The sequence below is a fragment of the Microchirus variegatus genome (genome assembly GCF_963457635.1).
Source record: "Microchirus variegatus genome assembly, chromosome: 8".
In the NCBI taxonomy this organism is placed as follows: domain Eukaryota; kingdom Metazoa; phylum Chordata; class Actinopteri; order Pleuronectiformes; family Soleidae; genus Microchirus; species Microchirus variegatus.
In genome coordinates this window covers 21,860,501-21,880,451 of record NC_139809.1, presented here as the reverse complement: position 1 = coordinate 21,880,451, position 19,951 = coordinate 21,860,501, and the positions used below count along the sequence as shown (strand labels likewise).

At 40.3% G+C, this 19,951-nt stretch overlaps 1 protein-coding gene across 1 annotated transcript in view; it reads right to left on the bottom strand.

Moving 5' to 3' along the window:
• The window catches only part of iqsec3b (IQ motif and Sec7 domain ArfGEF 3b), a gene marked incomplete at both ends in the record, with an annotated part of 69,066 nt that overhangs the window by 9,878 nt on the left and 39,237 nt on the right, over positions 1–19,951 (bottom strand). Inside the window, one exon of the mRNA XM_083893106.1 lies at positions 5,057–5,223. Within this exon, the coding sequence (XP_083749232.1) occupies positions 5,057–5,223 (167 nt within the window). The remainder of the gene's footprint in view (positions 1–5,056; positions 5,224–19,951) is intronic.

Here is a 19,951-nt window from a genome sequence, read left to right as displayed (position 1 = left end):
GTTATATAAACCCATAAATACTACACAGTGTCCCTTTAAATCATTAATTTTCATCTGAATTTTAATGTACAGTCCACACGCCTTTTATACAGCAGACATGTTTTGACATGAAAAGCTCAGGTGCTACTGATCACATTAATGTAACAGTATAACAACATGGACCACGAAACCGAGGAAGCTAAATGGAAGTCAGCCATTATTAATTGGATTATTCATTTATTTATTTAGTATTTATTATTTATTTAGCTGTGATTTTCTTACTGTGAACCCGGGGTGACGGTCAATCAGTGGCAGAGTGAATCGTCTTTGAACTGGAGGGTTGTGGGTTTGATTCCTCCTCCAGTTCTTCATGTCAATGTGTCAATGGGTAAGTCACTCAACCCCACATTGCTCTTGACGTATGGGTATGAAAGATGTGTGATAGAGAATATGTAATGTATGAATGTGAGAATGAATGGGTGTGAACGAGTGGGTTGGAAATACTGTCGTGTAAAGCAACTTTGAGTGGTCATGGAGGCGAGAAAATAAATACAGACAATTTACCGTTTGTCAAAATGGCTGCTCTGCAATGGAACATAACTGAGGATTCAGTTTTTTGTTGTTGGTCTTCACTTCACATTTTCTCTCTTTTTCTTTTTGGTCTTTTTGTATTAATTGCCTTTTCATTTCTTCTTGGCTGCCTCATCACACCAGGCCTTGCTGCTGAGTGTGCTAATTCTTCAGCAAGCCAGCCAGCCCCCATCAGTGCTGTTTTTTCTTATTTTTGTTGGACAATAAAAATCAGTCATAACCCACTGGTCTCCAGTCCTTACATTGGGGTCATCACCACTAAAAGCTGACAATATCACCAGTTATTGGAGAGGGATCATATTTGATGAGCTGGCTTGGGAGTGATGGAACAATGGCTTTTAGGTGGGGAAAAAAGAAAAATCTGTTGATAAGAGTCATGATTAAAGGTTTTGGTGGACATTAAATTGGAGTTTACATTGGGCCACAGAATGGCTGTGTTAGAAGAAGACATGACGACATTGGAGACACTGCTGTTCAAGGGATTAGCAAACAGTAATTCCAGAGAAAACAGTATTGTGGCTAACCAGAGTCTGTCAGCATTATTTCACTCTGCAAACACGTTGTTTTGACCAAGTTCACAATCACGTTTTTTAAAAAAGGGAACAAATCACAAACCCTGGTGTGACAGAGGGGGCTTAACGTGACAGAGAAGTGATGTCGAGCAGCTTTTGTATACAACATGGCAGTCACCGAAGAAGAGCTGCTGTTGCTTCCATTTTAAGTGACTTGCTCCACAGAGCTCAGTATAGTGGGTAATAATGCACAAAATCAAATGAAATGTGGAGCAGAATAAACTACAATGGCATTTTATCAATAGTAAGAAATCAAGACTCCTTGAAGAGAAACAACTGAGATTCAAATCACCAATAAATATTCTTGTCCAGTTCATGATGAGGAAAAGAACACCAATTCTTTTATATCATAATAATTATTTTTGGTTACACAATTATTATGCAACATTTAGCATATTTCAGCAACTTAATATTTCCAATAATGCAAAGGTGTATTGTGCACAAAACTGGGCTTTTCATTGGGAGAAAAACTCCTGCCAAATAAACCCATGTAAATGTCAGGTACATGTTCAGTTAGACAGGCTAATATTCCTTTCTGTCAGTACTATCACATTCTGGTTGACAGTGGTTGGAAGACAAGCGCCAAGAAACGCAATAATGTGTCTGCACAAGTAGTGACATGGAAAAATGGAGGGATGTAAACAATTCTTAAAAGACTCAACTATTTTGTTTTGTTTTGTTTTTTTAACAATGGAAAGCATTTACTGTGTGTGCTTCAATTTAAGGACAAACAAAATACATTTTAGAGAGTGAAACTGAGAGTAAACCTAATTTTCACATGTACCAACAGGAAAACCATCGATATGGTCTGTGCACCTCTGAATAAGGTGGATTAGATATCATCATTAAAATGTTAATTACCACTGAATTTTGGTGGGGCTCCTTTAATTTGTGTCTAAGATAATAAAGGAAAATTACTTTTATCTCACTGCAGCTCTGAATCAAAGAACATACTTTTATCCCAATGTGTGTAATTTGATTGTGTTCCTGCGGAGCATGATTATCCTCACACAAGTCTGACACTACTTCACATGGAATTGGTAGAAACCCGCTTAGATGACTAATTATATCTGGCTTGCACCATAAAACTACAAAATATAGCACGTTGTTTAATGGTGGATTTTCTGAGTGTAAAAATAAAAGTCAACCTGCTGTGCTTTGAGTCGTGCATGCGTGAGCTTGGAGGAGCTTGGTACAGGTGATGAGATGCTTCTGGAAACCAAGTCTCCTGTTATTAAATCTAAAACAAAGTGAGCCTCATTTATATGGGTCACCTCGTTCTCTGGGGCAGGGCTTTCAGTTGAAGATATCTGAAACATCCACCTGTACAGCTAATGGTTTTCCTGATGGTAGTGAGTGGAGGCAGGCAACTGCCATCTCCTTGAGTAATTTACTACTGTTGAAGAGGATGTAACTCAAACACTGATGGTGAGATTAAAGTGAAGTTTATAAGAGAGTTTTCTTCTTCTTTCTCCCTTTAGGGGTCGCACAGCGGATCATCTGCCTCCATCTTGTCCTCTCCCGTGTGTTCTCTTCTTTTACACTAACTGTCCTCATGTTCTCATTCACAACATCAATGAACCTTCTCTGTGGTCTTCTTCTTTTCTTCATGTCCTGCAGCTCCATCTTCAACATCCTTTGTCCAATATAATCACTATCCCTCTGCACATGACCAAACCATCGCAACCTTGACTCTCTTACTTTATCTCCAAACCATTCCACCTGAGCTGCCTCTGGAATGTTCATTTCTAATCCTGCCCTTCCTGGTCACTCCCAATGAAACCCTCAGCATCTTCACCTTTGCCTCCTGTCACTGAGGTCACTGTCTCCAAGCCATAGATCACAACGGCAAGGTCAACACTACCATCTTGTAGACCTTCCCTTTCAGTTCCCACTCCACCCTGCCTGCATACTCTTCTTCACCTCTCTTGTGCACAGTCCATTACCTTGTATGGTTCACCCCAGGTATTTAAACTCATCCACCTAATCTACCTCTACTCCTTGCAACTTCACTGTACCATGTGTCGTTGTCATTCACACACAGATATTAGTTTTGACTGAATCATCTTAGTGAAATGATTTGTTCATTGATTCAGTTCAGTTGAGCTGAGCTCTGTTGCCACTGAACTGAGGCAGAGGCCAGTGGGCAGGACGAGCAGAGACTGCACAAGTCACTCAATGAATCAGCATATTCCTGTCTCCCCTCCGGTCCTCTCACTGCAAGGGAATGATATGTGTAGGCCTACTGGTACATTAAAGGTCACATAGAGTGGTCCTGTTGCACATAAATGTTAGTTATGGAGGACTACTTACATATATTAACTTGTTGTTATGGTCAAAAACCTCCTAGTTGCTGGAAACGAGCCGATAGAAATCTGTCCTTTTTGAAGCACTTGTCAGCTGCGCTATTTCAGACATAAATCTCGCCTGAGAAGACAGACTGTGTTGTGATTGGCCAGGAAGTGGCATTCGGCACACCCGCTCTCAGAAGTGCAGCTCCCCCCTCTGGAACGGTGGATGCACTACTCCTCATTATCAAAACATTGTATTAACAGTGTTTAAAAATAGCTTTGTCACGACTCCCTGCCACAGTCCCTTTTATGACTTTGACCCAGAGTCAGACCCAGAGTCAGAAGACACTGTTGCTCGTGAAACACCTCCACAACGGACGTTATTCTTCTTCTGCGGTTCAATGTATGCAACCGGATGTGCCCGGACTAGTGCTGTTTACGTAACTATAAAGGGATTTTCAGAGATCTCGCTGAGCCCCGAGATTACAATAAAACACAACGTTCTCAGCAATGGCTGAACTGTTTGTTTCGAACCTTCAGGGCTTCATAAACAAGGTAATGACGCAGATACGCACACAAAAAAACAGCGTTAATTGGAACTCCTGGTCTTGTTCTGCTTTAAAGGAAACATCTGGAGTAACAGACATTCTAGGTAAATGTTTGGATAATAACAATTATAAATATTTTGTGTTGGTATCACAATCACTTCGTTCAAATGATTTTTGTATTGCAATGTCGACTGAAAGAGCTAAAACGGCAATGCACAGGGCGTATAATTGCATCAAGACAAATCGCTTTTTTTTCACTTTTGTGGTAGTGAGGAGAGTGTTCTGTGGGAACATATCTTTTATACACTAAAAATCTGATTCGCCAACCCAGTCTATGCACCAATAAGGGAGTGCTACGTCTAAACCACGGCTCATCCCCATCTATTGAACCAATCACACTTCAACACATACACATAATAGACTATAACAGTGCGTAGTTCTCCGTATCACATGCTCTTCTGAGATGCACTGCAGTGAGGGTAGTTTCACTTAGCAGAGCCCACAGCTGTGTTTTGTACTTGTTGCTTCAACAATAAACATTTTGACTATACAAAAGTTTCCATAACTTTACAGACATATTCTATAGAAGGCTGTTTATGAAGCCAGTACTTTATCCAAAGATGATTCTCTCTTGCTCCTGCTAACTTTCATTCCTCCTATCTCCAGTGCCTACACCTCTCTAGACTTTCTTCCACATGTCCCCTAACCTCACTATACATTGCAATATTATCTGAAAACAAGATAGTCCACCTGCCCGATCTCATCTGTCAACCTGTCCATCATCATTGCAAACAACAAGGGGCTCAGAGTGGTTGATAAGTCCTTGTCGTAAAAATGTTGACTTCCCTGCTCTCTTCTCTCATTTGCCTCCTCCTTAACATTATTTCCACACAGTCTGAAGCAAACACCTCGGAGTTGTTACTATTTTGAACCCTATTTCAATCTCCTAAACCACTTTCCATGAATATTTACAAATCATAATACCAACTCTGTCCATTGGGAAGACTTGCACTCCCTGAAATGAAATGTTCTGCACATGCGGCCTCTAAGGTAACACACAGACAGAAACACCAACCTCTCAGGTTGCGTATGAAGTCATCGAGGCCCATTTTGCGCTGGGGTTTGATGTTGGGGGAGTACATGTCCGTGTTGAGGAGGACCACAGCAAAGGCCAGGATGAAGATGGTGTCTGGGTTGTGAAACTGCTGCACGACATCAGGATTGCACATACAGTACCTCTGGCTGTGGACAAAAAACAGCACAACAGAGTTGTTTTTACAAATTTAATGATTTAATGATTTTCATCACTGTGCCACATCTGGACATTATCGCTGTAGTTGCCCCTTTAAAATGTTGCCTGTTCTAAAAAGCTTCAATTGACCTTATTTGAGTAATGGGCTCTTTGTATAAAGGATGTCGCCCTGTGTTGGTGAAGGTACTGCCTGATGAAGTGCAGTGTCAAGTGTGAAGTGTTTTGAAAGAGCGCCTCTAGGAATTGATAAATAAAGACTCTAACTCAGAGAAGAGAGGGTTCTGTGGGAGAACAAATATGACATTGCTATTGTGGCTAATTGTTCCTTAAGTCTCTATTCAGCTTCGACCTGAGTTGACTTTTAAAATAGCATCAGAGACAGGACACAATTTTGTGATTTGTGCAAATGATCAGTACAAATTGTTTTGCTTCCTCTTCTGTGCTGTATTTAAAGTTAAACTTAACATATTTATTTTTGCTAAAGCTTATAGTTATGGTTGGCTTGTGGAAAACTGAAATATACCTTAATTATACTGATATAGGCCTAGACTGCTCGGGGAACTCCTATGGTGCACTGAACACTCACTTTCTCACACTCTTTGTATGAAATATATTACACGACACTAACCTTCTTCTTTCTCCTCCCTATAGTTTGTGCGTTTCCTATATTATATTATGTTTATATTATTATTAGAACCTCTTTAGATGAGTAGAACTGTTCAGTACAGTATGTATATTATTTTTTGTGTGTGTTTCTAACAGGTATAGTACCAAAATAACTTTCCCCAACTGTTCCAATGGTATTCTTTCCTTGGGGTGCCAGAGTAAAACGGTACCGTACGTTAGTCGATTGAGTGACAGGAAAATGTCACTCCTTTGCGATCAGTGTAAATATCCAATGGAAGTCCAGGCAAAAAGTCACTGTCTATTCTCACACAAAGCTAGATGTCTTGTTGAGACAAACAACCACAAACCATGGAGAAAAAGAGAGCTGCTGGGCATGCTCCATTGTTGGAGGACATTGTCATTGTCTGTTGTGTTGCGTTCAATGTCGTCTTTCATCGTTGTTGTTTATTGTTGTTGCATCTGTTCAACGTCACACATGGTCATTGGGCACAGCCCACAGTCCACCAACCAAGTAAAGGTACTGTTTTCAGTAGAAACAAGTCTGACCGAGGGCTTTTCCATTCCAACCCATACTGTATCATGATGGTAACACACACACCAATCAAATGTCCTTGCTCTACAGCGTTGGTTCTCAAAGTGCGGCCCACGGCCAATGCCCGCAGAAACATTTCTGGCGGCCTGCAATGAATTACAGTTGATAGTTTTAATCCAGGAGCTACTAAGCTTGTTAAATGTTTATTGGACATTACTGGATACAGACCAATAAGTGTAAACTGTAGAACTGCAATCTGGTGATTATAATGATTACAAATGGGATTTCTTTATGTTTTCTTTCTTTTTTTTTCCTTTGGCGGCCCTCAGGTATCACAACTTTGAGAACTAGAGCAGGTACTGCTTGTATGAATAGCATTAATACAATAAAAATATTACGACCATCTCTATAACTACTCTGACGGAACTTAATACAACTAGTGTACAGCTGCTCCTAGTCTCTCTCTTCTGTTTCTCTGTTAATACAGAGTCCAATGAATATGACTTTTTGTTGTTGTTGATTAACTACAGTAAAATTATTAGTGAGAGGAAAGTCACCTTCAGATGCATGACACTTGTAGTTATGAATACAGTCACATGTGACCTTTTTTGATTTTAATTGGATTCAATCATTGTGGATGGCAATATGAAGATACAAGAAAATGTAATTTCACTTCAGATGTGTATGAAGATAGATAGATAGATAGATAGATAGATAGATAGATAGATAGATAGATAGATAGATAGATAGATAGATAGATAGATAGATAGATAGATAGATAGATAGATAGATAGATAGATAGATAGATAGATAGATAGATAGATAGATGGAGCTGCTTTGCTCTGCTGCCCACAGGCTTCGCAGAGTCTCAATTCTACCCCTCCTTCCTCCCTACAGCTCCCTCCCTGTCTCTCTTTAGTGTCACTTACACTTACACAGCGGGCCATTTCAATGAAGGGAGGCTTTTATCTCTGCAGCCAGGCAGAATGCAGACATAGAGAGGGCTGCTCTGCTTCAGATGACTATATACTTGTCAAAGCATATGTAAGCAAGAAGCCACATAAATGAGTAAAAAGAAAGCCTGTTCCCAGGCCCCCACACAAGATCTAAGACCAGGGAACTCACTGGCTATTCAATGGCTGCAGCCCCATTCAGAACACAAGCCTTTGTTTCAGGAAGAACAGATCCTGCTCACTACAAACACCACCACAGCATATATATTATGCATATATTCAATACATAGACACACACAAGCACATGGAGGCACAAATGAGCATTCTGTCAACTTGACATACCTCTGCAGCAAATACATCAGAGCCTGAACGCAAGGCAAGAGCAGTGGTTTGTATGCAAATTGGGTGAGTGTGTGCGTTTGTGCGTCCGTGCGTGTGCCCCCTCTCATAATCAACAAACATGCAGATTAGGGATTAAGAAATTTGACACTCTAAATAACAGGTGTGGGTATCAGAGTTAGTCAATTAAATCAAATCAAATTTAGTTTTATAGTTCGGTTAAGGTTAGAATAAGGGTTGGGCATTCACTGGTTAAGATTAAGGTTAGGGATAGCACTCGGTTTAGGCCGTCCAAATTAAGTCAGTGTGTGTTTGTGCTTCATTCAATTATTTTAATACGTGGCTCTCTGTCTTATGTAACCAGTTTGTTTGAGCACTCGCTCCCTATCGCTTATCTTCATATCTGCATATGGTTGCATGACAGCCAGCACAAATACCACTGTGTTTTTCTGTGTTGTTCATCTATTACGTAACAGACACAACATCAGATGTCTGGCTGTCCTAATTAAGCTCACTCCTCTCTGACTTACACACTCTAGCTGGAGCTGTGAGTGTGTAAGTCAGAGAATCTCAGAATGCTGATGAATTTGTAATGTGCACCCAGGGGATCTACGTGTGATTGTGCGTGATTAGCTCATGATTAACTGATTGGCCCTCTAATCAGAAGCAGTCAAGGCATGACTGCTCCCCTTTTCCTGGTTAAAAGTGTTTCTCAAAGTGTAGTTAGGATCCCTGAATGGCTGGGTTTAAAGGACGTTACGTCACTGAAACCCTACAGAAGGACAGTTACAATGTACAGGATCCTTCAAATTCTATAAAGGTCCTCTGGAGCAAGGGTATCTCTGACTATCTCGATGACTTCACCACTTCACTGTCCACAGATTTTTGCAACCTGGGTGTCATTGTGGACTCAACTCTATCATTTGACACACACATATCAAATTGTCACCAAATCGGCCAAGTATGGCATTATGCAAGTACAGAGAAGTATGTTTATTAAGAAACGGCTTTCTCCCCATGCCTGTCTGTTCCTGCTGCAGGCTGGGTGTGGCTGACCCATTTTACTACTGCTGAAATCTACCATCACACCTGCTGCTCATCCCACTTATTGCCACCCTGCTATAAATACCCAATCATCAGCTCCAGTTTTCCCCAGGTCGTTGTTAATCCTCAGCTGATAATGGCATGTCTGAACTCATCTTCAAGTTTTGCTTAATTTGTGTATTGTCGGCCTCCTGTCAGCCATATTGCTTTGTCCTCCTCTGCTTCAGACTTGGATAAATATTTTACTGTGCCAACTGTGCTTTGTTGGGTCCAGTCAGAAACTAAAGCTTAGCAATATTGGCCATTTTGCCCCTTGCTGCAGTACATCAGGGAGTCCAACATATTGGGGACTGGCCTGTAAACACATCATTCCAATCTACCTACAGGATCCACCATAGTACTGAAACTGCCCTGGTTAAGATCACTAATGATCTAATGATGGCTGCTGAATCTGGTTGCATCAGCGTCCTGGTCTTGCTAGATCTTAACATTGTTTCCCACTCCATTCTGCTCAAGGGTCTTTCCACTCACCTTGGACTTAATAGAACTGCTCTGTCCTGGTTCTATATACCCTTCTAACAGGAAACAGTTTGGGTGAATTCCAATTCCTTGCTTAACCCTCAATCTTAACCCTCAATCTCAAAAATGTGCGCTCCCTCTAGTGCAAGTGCTGTCCCGATTCTCAGAAAAATTAAGTTGAGGGCCAAGTTTAAGGGCTGTATCGCCCTCAATATTGAGATTTTCCGAGACCACCCTTGGGAGCAAGGGCTACCCAGAATGCATTGTGTGTTTTCACATAAGAAAGATGGCGTCGAAAGCAGCGAAGCGAGCGCGCTACAAATTAAGTATTTTCTTTGTTAATAGAGATATAAAAATGATGAAAACCATTGTATTATCTTAGTTTAGGCCCATATATAGATTACTAAAGTCATTGTTGCATAACGTTTATTTTTATTTTACGATCTTTTGTCAATAGCCGGCTGGTGCGGACAAGCGGTCGTTTGCTATGGTTTACTTTTCAATAAGCCGTGGTGTGTGGTAACTGTCAGCTGAATATGTCTGTGGTTGTGGTATTTGTATGAGTATCATCTTATAACTAACTGACAACCTAATAACTTGACTGAAAAACAGATCGTAATAAATAATCCTGACGTAAATGTGTTCTTCTTCTTCTTTTTTGGAGTTGACAGACTGGACGCAGTTTTCACGTTATTCTGCCCCCCACAGTCTGAAGATTTACAGGAAATAAAATCTTGGTTGATTTCTAACCTGCTCCACCTAAACAGCTGGAAGACTGAGTTGGTCGCTTCAAAGTCTCTCCTCCACAAGGTTGGAGATATATGGTCCTCTGTCGATGACTTCACCACTTCACTGTTCATAGATTTTCGCAACCTGGGTATCATTATGTACTCAACTCTATCATTTGACACACACATCAAATCTGCCTTTTACCATCTCAAAAATATCTCACAACTATGACCATCATTCCCTGATTCCGTCGCCGAGATCCTCATCCATGCTTTCATTGTTTGGGGTCCCCAAGAAAACCCTGGATAGGCTCCAACACATCCAGAATTCTGCTGCCAGTGTTCTCACTATCTTCAATTTGCCGCCCTCAAAACAATTCCTGAAGCCTTTGGAGAGGAGAGCACTGTGAGAACAGCTTAGTTTATGCTGACTACATCATGTCTGAGTCACTAAGTAAGTAATACGGTGTATCTAGTGGGAATAGGACCCTGGCTAATTGTATTCAAAATAATAAAATGCAATTTATAACATCATTAATTCAAAACAACTATAATATTATCATAATGACCTGCACAGGTAGACAGGTCAATTCATTACTCCATTTGGTCTGCTGGTGCTACAGACACTAGATCGGAAGAGAATTTTTCAAAAATATATAAAGTCTTTCAGAAACCATTTTCAGATTACAGCATTAATCGCTGTAATTTTTCTGGATACATTTCAATGTGTTTTTATAGAATGTATGATCTATGTGGAGTACATTAATAAGATCGGGTTTCAACGTGGAATTAATCAAATTAATTACTGAAGAGATGGAAGAGGAAGTGTAAAAAATCATGCTGTGTCAATCATGGTTGAAATACCCCATATAGTATGAATGTAAACCATTAGGAATAATGGAAATAATGGAAATAATGGAAATTACCAGCCCCAACCCTTCCATGCTTATACCTTCCCTTGGGGTAGGGTATAAGAGTAAAATTATATGGTATGGTCAGGGTGGAGCTAGACCAACTTCACTTACTATAGTCAGCTGATTGGGTGACAGAAAAGTATCACTCCCTTGCGGTGTAAATATCCCATTGAAGTCGAGGCAAATGCGTGCAGTCTATTCTTATACAAAGATTGATGTATTGTTGAGACAAACAGCCACAAACTGAGCTGAAAGCTTTACCATTCCAAACCGTATTAAACTGTACCATGATGGAAATACAGTATTATTACCATGCAAATCTGTCAGGCTCTCTGATTATGTCGGAGATGCCGTGCTTGCCAGAGTTCAACTTCTTCTGTATCAAAAATCGTTTGAAAAAAAAAAAGAGTTTCTTTAGAAACCATAAAACCTCTTTGGACAGCAAACAGACGTAACCCTTTGCAGTCACCACTACCAGCTATTTCCTCCAAGTGTGATTCTTTTTCAGAACAAACTGTTTTTTCCACAATCTTTTCAAAGTCCTGATGCTGATGTTAACGTGGTGATTAAGTGCCAAAAGTCTGTCCAAACCAAAGTATAACATCACAAGATGCTCACACGATCCTCTTCTTGTCAAAGATTGCAGCTGATTATGTGATTGTTTGTTTGAAAATATCACAACTTTATTATTGTAATATTGCAACTTTTTTTCTCTTAATATTAGGGTTTTATTCTCCAAAGTGTATTTGTCAGATGGCCCTTATACTCAATCATAGGAGATAGCAGTCTGACAAACACATTTTTTCGTTCTGCTGTTAAACCAAAACAAAAATTATTCATACATGCGCTAAAAGCTGCTTTGCAATGCTCTTACATCATGAAAATAGCGTCTTTCCTCTTCAATATTTCAGTGTTTTTCAGGGAGACCTTTAAAACAGACCTAGAACGGAAGTTCCAATTAACACTGTTTTTTTACTGTGTATCTGCGTCATTACCTCGTTTATGAAGCCCTGAAGGTTCGAATCAAACAGTTCAGCCACTGCTGAGAACGCTGTGTTGTATTGTAATCATGGGCATAGAGAGATTTCTGAAAAAATGGTTACGTAAACAGCATTTCTCCTGAACAGTGGATCCTCCTGGTCCGGGCACATGCGGTTGCGTACATTGAACCACAGAAGAAGAACATCTGTTGTGGAGGTGTTTCACTTGCAACAGTGTCTTCTGACTCCGGGTCAAAGGCGTAAAAGGGACTGCAGTGGGGAGTCGTGACAAAGCTATTTTTAAACATTGTTAAAACATTTTTTTGATAATGAGAAGCAGTGCATCCACCGTTCCAGAGGGGGGAGCTGTGCTTCTGAGAGGTGGTGTGCTGATTACGTCACTTCCGGCTATTGGCCAACGCTGGCTGGCACAACACAACACAGTCTGTCTTCTGGAACTGCAACAGCGCGACTGACTGACGAGAGTTTCCGTAAGGAGAGATTACAATCGGCTCATTTACAGCAACTAGGAGGTTTTTAGACCTCCATAACTCACATATCTGTGGGATAGGACCACTCTATGGGAGCTTTAAGACAGAGGGCTCAAACTTGCTAACTTAATACATTCATTTTGCATCATAAATGTTTTTTAGGAACCATATGGTATTATTCAAACGTATTTTGAAAAGCTGTGACATACTGTCACAAATATTGGTATTGCAATCAATCTTTGAATATCCATCCATCCCTCCATTTTCTACCGCTTTATCCTCCACAGGAGGGTTGTGGGGGGTGTTGTCCCAATGATTGAATATCTCATAACACACATGTACTAAACATTTTTTTTTGATTAAATGATTTTGAATAAAGGAAAAGGGCATATTGTTAAAAAAAAGTTCAGCAGAGCAGTGGTTCAGGTCATGGCCCTGTTCACAGTCACAAAGTTTGTACTCCTGTGGGAAAGAGCAGCCTATCAGTGGAGGGAGACACAACACGGAAACCAATTACTTTTAACAAAAAACAATGATCACATTTTTATTGGAGTTTTTATCCAAAGGGTAATCTTTGGATATAAGCAGGTCATTTCAAGGAGAATTCCAGCCAGAGGATACTGTACCAATTGCAGAAGTTGTTTGTCCTCCCACTATCTGGTTTTGCCTCAAAGATGGTAAAACAGCATAATAATAAAAAAAAACAGTTTCTCTAAAGGTGAAGTCACACTAAACATTCCACTCAAAGGCATAAATGAAGTGTGCAAACAGACTCTCAAGGTCCTCTTGGTATTTAACTGAATCATCTTCAACTCTATTTTTATACTAAGGGAAATTTGATCTGCACAGGACACATCATAACAAGAAATAGGACAACAACAGCCAGCGATAATCACAGGTACAGGTACCCCAGCCTCACTGAACCAAAAACTGAATTACAGTTAATAAAAACATTGTCAAGTCAAGAGCTGTAAGGTGGCAACATTGAAACAGCAACAGTAAAATAAATCAATGAATATACACACTCTAAATTCCAATGCTACTATAGCAAAGATATACATGAAAGAAAGAAAGATAACCAAGTATATTAAGCTTCTCAATGTCCACAGAAATAAATGAAGCTTGGGCAGTTAAGTATCCTAACTAATGCAATTGACCAAAAACTACATTCCATTGGAATCTTTATAGATCTGAAAAAAACATTTGACACCATTAACCATGATATCTTGATAGCTAAACTAGAGAGATATGGTATTAGAGGTAAAGTACTGGAATGGCTCAAGAGCTACTTACACAACAGATCCCAATACGTTAAAATAGGTGATTACACATCAACGTGCTTGGACATAGTTTGTGGGGTCCCACAGGGGTCAGTTCTGGGTCCAAAACGGTTGATACTATATATAAATGACATATGCAAAGTATCCAATATTCTGAAATTAATATTATTTGCAGATGACACAAATATCTTCTGCTCTGGGGATGATTTGAATCAATTAGTGGAAACAGTCAATTATGAAATTGTCAAGCGTCTGGTTCAACCGAAATAAACTATCACTAAATCTAGAGAAAACTAAATACATGCTATATGGGAAAAAGGCTGCAAGAAGAGCATCAACATTCAAGTTAATGGAGTGGAAATTGAAAGGGTTAGTGAGAACAAAGTGTTGGGCGTGATTATTGATGAAATGTTAAGTTGGAAGTCATATATAAAGCACCTAAAAAGTAAGCTGGCCTGAAGTGTGTCCATACTTTGGAAGGTACAAAAACTACTAAACCAAAAAGCACTTTATCTGTTGTATTGCATACTGGTCTCTCCTCATCTTCAATATTGTGCAGAAGTCTGTTTGTTACCTATAAAGGTAACACACACCCACTGCTAATACTCCAGAAAAGAGCTCTGAGAATTTTACATTATGCCAATTACAGGGAACATACAAATCAATTATTTATCTAATCAAGAATACTCTTATACTATACTATTATATGATTTAATAAACTACCGCACAGCACAGATGATGTACAGGGAGGCCACCAGAAGCCTCCCTCACAACCTTCAAATACTATTATTATCTCTACTAACTAGAGAGAGAGGGAACATGATTTTCAGGCAGAGAAAAGTAAGAACTGCATTACAATCATTTACCATGTCGGTAACAGGTGTCAGACTGTGGAAAATTTTAGATGGGGAGATCAGAAAATCAGCAACACAGAGTGTATTCAAAAAAAAAATGTAAACATGACTATTAATCGGTACAGGATGACCCAGGAAGAATGTGGAAAAAGGTCATAGTCAGAAATCAGTAGACACTGTATTGAGATAAAATGGAGAAGGAAAACATTAGCTGACATTGAAAAGTGCTTATGTCAACATGTAAGATGTATAAAGCTGAGTCCTGTAAACCGAGACACTACGAAGTAACAATCACTTCATGATGGAACTGCTGAACTGGTCACTGAACACAATTGACAATTGAGTGTTTTCAACAAGGAGTGCGGGCTCTGACGAACCCCAATGCCCAGGCGGGACCTTCCAGGCCGGCTACGTCATGGAGGGATGGGGAAAGTGTAAAGACTTGTGCCTTGCTGCACTGGATATAGAGGATGTCGATGACGTGTACATATTCACGTTCATGACAATTGGGATGCTCTCTTTAGCATGTGGAATGTTCATGCAACATCAGAAGCTGAGAAAGATCGCCTCTGAGCAGATCAGTGCGAGGGTGGACATTGACACAACTCGGAGTGCAGTGGTGGGGATGCGTTCTGACATCTCCACAATACGCGAATACGTGGTAAGAATGGGAGTGGACGCAGCTTAACGAGAAAAAATGGCAAAGCTAAGCAAAGAAGAGAGGGATGAATAAAAATGGCAGAGACGGGCTCTCACACCATCCAAGTTAATATTCACACAACTGAAAGGAACTCTGTCGATTGGACCACGTGACGCTGTGACATCCCAGGCAACAAGTCGAGACTGTGATCTCTCATGACGGATCAATAACGACACATGTACGGACATACACGTAGACTGTTGACTGTCCTGAGCTAGATTTCAGCTCTGATTGATACTGCTGCTGAAACATGTTACGTCGAACTGTCAAAAGTAAAAAAAAATAAAAATAAAAATAAAAAATGTATTCTGTGGATAATGGGAGCGGGACTAGATAAGCTTTTGCTTCTCCCGCTTGCCACAAGTAAGTGTGACTTGCTGCTGTTATTCTTCCTGGGACAGCGGGTCCTGAGCCACAGGTGTTGCCCTCATATTACTTCTCACAACAAAGAAACAGAGGTGAGCCAGCTAAATGTGCTAGGGTAACTGAGAAATGATCGGACCTTCAAGACATGGAGGATGAATGTGCCGTTCTCAGATAAGCTTTCCCTTCTCCTCAGTTATGAATGTGGATGAGAACACTTTAGCTATTAATACTATGCTTGTTTGGGCCACATCACAGGTCTCACACTACGTTGACACCAACCCAAACAAGAACCGCATGAAAAGAGTAAACACACCAGGGATCGATTAAATCACTCTAAACAAGGCTGGTGTGAACACACCCTATGTTTATCTTTAACTTGGATTTGCTGCACCTGATTCACTTCATTTTGACAGTTGCTCATTTTCACAAGATGCTGGAAAAATGCCACAAATCAAAGCATTAGGTAGGATTCAACAAAAATCGGACAGATTTCAGTTAGTTAATGTAAATGAGGAATCCTCCATACTCACTAAAGTTAACTACGGAATGCTTCAGGGTTCTGTGCTCGGCCCAATTCTTTTTACCCTGTACATGCTGCCACTAGGCAACATTATCTGGAAACACAACATAACTACAACATTGCTATGCAGACGACACCCAGCTATATGTATCTGTATGACCGGATGACCCAAACCTCTCAATTAAACTCCAAGATTGTCTGTGTGAACTTTCTGATGCTTAACACAGAAAAAACTGAGGTCATGGTCCTAGGGCCAAAACACATAAAACCATTTATAAGTGAAGCTATAAACCTAGGCAGTAACACCCCAGTCCCCTGCAGTACAGTATGGAACCTGGGGGTCCTGTTTGACCAGGATTTATCACTGGATGAAAAATTAATCCATGCCTGTATAACCTATATATGCTGGATTACTGTAACTCCTTAATGTCAGGATGTCCTAGTAAATCCCTGAGAAGCCTTCAACTGGTCCAGAACGCAGCAGCACGGATACTGACTGGAACCAGAAGAAGTGATCATATAACTCCTGTCTTGGCTTCTCTACACTGGCTCACAGTAAAAAGTAGAATAGATTTCATAATACTTCTACTCGCATATAAGGCCCTAAATAATCAAGCCCCTTCTTATATTTGTGATTTAATCACTTTATATCAACACAATAGACTGCTCCGCTCCTTGAATTCAGGTCTACTGGTTATTCCTAAAATTAATAAAAGTAGAACAGGTGGTAGAACATTTAGCTACAAGGCTCCGACTGTTTATGGCTCTGCAGGAGGTTCCTATCTCTGACTTGAGTTGACTTGTGGAGTTGTGGTTGCCTTCGAAATTGTAAGTTATACAACTTTTGACAGCTAAGATGGCTAGGACTAGTAGTTAATGTTGCAAGATGTTTGTGTGTGGCGCTGTTTAAAATTAAATTGTAGTATGACTCAACTGATCCGGGTTAATGATGCTAGTGTCTCGCGACTCATGGGTTAATTTAAAGACACGGGTTAAAGAGTCGGTTGAATCATGACTCAACCAGCTCTAGCACACAGACTTTGTAAGAGCTGCACTTTCTCTCAACCGGTCCTCGTTTTCTCAACCTTCACCACTTACCCGATGTCCCACCATGAGATGTAGCACATAAATCCACATCTCTAACTGATTTTTAATCACTTACAGTTCTGCTGCCACCAGTGAACGACATGAGGTCAGGACAGGAAAGAGGACTCTGTTATCCCCAAGTCTCTGACCACAACAGCCTTCACTACAGGCTGTGACAAACCCAGTGATCCAGATGGATCCTGGCATTTAAAGACGTTTTACTTTCTATTCTTTGTAATTGTGTATTGTATGTTTTGGGTAACATCTACTGCACATCAGTCTGTCCAGAGAGTGGATCCCTCACCTGTGGTTTTCCCTCAGGTTTCTAACTTTTTCTCTGGTAGTTTTTCCTTACCCTGGTCAAAGGTCTAAGGACAGAGGATGTTACCAACCCTGTGAAGTCCCGCGAGACCAACGATGTTTTGTAAACTGTGGGCTATACAAACAAAATTTGATTGATTGATTGACTGATTGATTGATTTAAAAAAGAAAACCTAACAGCATCAGTGTTGGGTTCAAAGCTGTTATTTTATGTATGTATATAACTGGTATTTAACAAACGTTTTCATTTAAAAAATATATATAACTGGTATTGATTTATTCTTCTCTCCTCTTGCTATTTAACATTTACAGTGTGCTTTGACACTGAAAAGTCGAAGCAGCCAAATGTACCCATCAATCTGTGCTTATTCTATGTGAGACCTTATGTTTGTTCCTGGTACACCCAAAACAGGCTGCCTCTCCATCACAGGGTCAACATACACAGACAAACAACTATTCACTCTCACACTCACCCCTATGGTCAATTTAGAGTGTCCAAGTGTCCAATTAACCTCTACATGTTTTTTGACTGTGGGAAGAAACCGGAGAACATGGAGAAACCCACACACACTACATGCTGAAAGGCCCTTGTTCTGACCAGGTCGCAAACACTGCATAGGCAACATTGCTATCCACTACACCAATTGACTAGGAAGAAAACAACTCACTTATCATTACCATTTAAACATATTCAGTGGATTCTGGATGGACAGTGGAGGAAATAAGTATTTGATCCCTCACTGATTTTGTAAGATCATCCACTAACAAAGAAATGAACGGTCTATAATTTTAATGGTAGGTTTATTTTAACAGGGAGAGACAGAATATCAAAAAGAAAATCACATAAAACATAAGATTTAAATTATTTTGCAATTCATTGAGTGAAATAAGTATTTGACGCCCTATCAAAACATTACTGAGTACTTAGTGGAGAAACCCTTGTTGGTTTGAGGTCAGACGTTTCTTGTAGTTCATCACCAGGTTTGTACACATCTCAGGAGGAATTTTGGACCACTCCTCTTTGCAGATCGACATCAGGGACAAGATTTTAGACCTGCACCAGGCCATTCCGTTCCGGGCTACAAGACCATTGACAAGTAGGGGGGCGAGAAGGAGACAACTGTTGGTGCTATATTAGAACATGGAAGAAACATAAAATGACTGTCAATCTCCGTCGGTCTAGGGCTCCATGCAATATTTCACCTTGTGGGTTATCAATGATCATGAGAAAGGTGAGGGATCAGCCCAGAACTACACAGGAGGAGCTTCTTAATGATCTCAAGGCAGCTGGGACCACAGTCACAAAGAAAACCATTAATAACACACTACGCCGTAATGGATTAAAATCCATGCCTGTAAGGTCCCCCTGCTCAAGAAGGCACATGTACAGGCCCGTTTGAAGTTTGCCATTGAACACCTGAATGATTGGGAGAAGGTGATGTGGTCGGATCTTCGAGCTCTCTGGAATCAATTCAACTCGCCGTGTTTGGAGGAAGAGGAATTTCAAACTATGATCCCAGGAACACCATCCCCAGTCAAGCATGGAGGTGGAAGCATTATGCTTTGGGGGTGTCTCTCTGCTAATGGGACAGGTCAAATTCACCACATCGAGGGAAATATGGATGGGGCCTTGTACCATGAAATCCTGGGTGACCAACACTTTTTCTCAGCCAGGAAACTTAAAATGGAAGGGTCTTCCAGCAGAACAATGACCCAAAACATACAGCCAAGGCAACGAAGGAGTGGCTCAAGATCATGGAGTGGCCTAGCCAGTCTTTGGACCTAAATCCTATAGAAAATCTGTGGAGGGAGCTGAAGCTTTGAGTTGCCAAGTGAAACCTTAAGGATTTGGAGAGGATCTGCAAAGAGGAGTGGTCCAAAATTCCTCCTGAGATGTGTACAAACCTGGTGATGAACTACAAGAAACGTCGGACCTCTGTACTTGTATTTTCAGGATTTTCTTTTTGATATTCTGTCTCTCCCTGTTAAAATAAACCTACCATTAAAATTATAGACCGTTCATATCTTTGTTAGTGGATGATCTTACAAAATCAGTGAGAGATCAAATACTTATTTCCTCCACTGTAAATGGCCACTGTTCTCTTACACTTTCATTGTTTTGCAGTTATATTTATCAATGAGGCCAGATGAAATAAATCAGGTTGTTCAACTCCAGGAATGTCTCAGAGACATCGAGTCCTGGATGACCTGTAACTTTAGAGTTTCAAACTCAGATAAAACTGAGGTCATTATACTTGACTCTCTGACCACATTGTCACTTTAGATGACATTCATGGCTTCCACTGTGAGGAATCTTGGAGTTATTTTTGACCAGGACATGTCATTTGATTCACACATAAAACTAATTTCCAGAACAGCCTTCTTCCACCTGCGAAACATTATGAAAATTAGAATCATTCTGTCTTAAAGCTATACATACCTTTCTTGCATTTTTACACTTTTC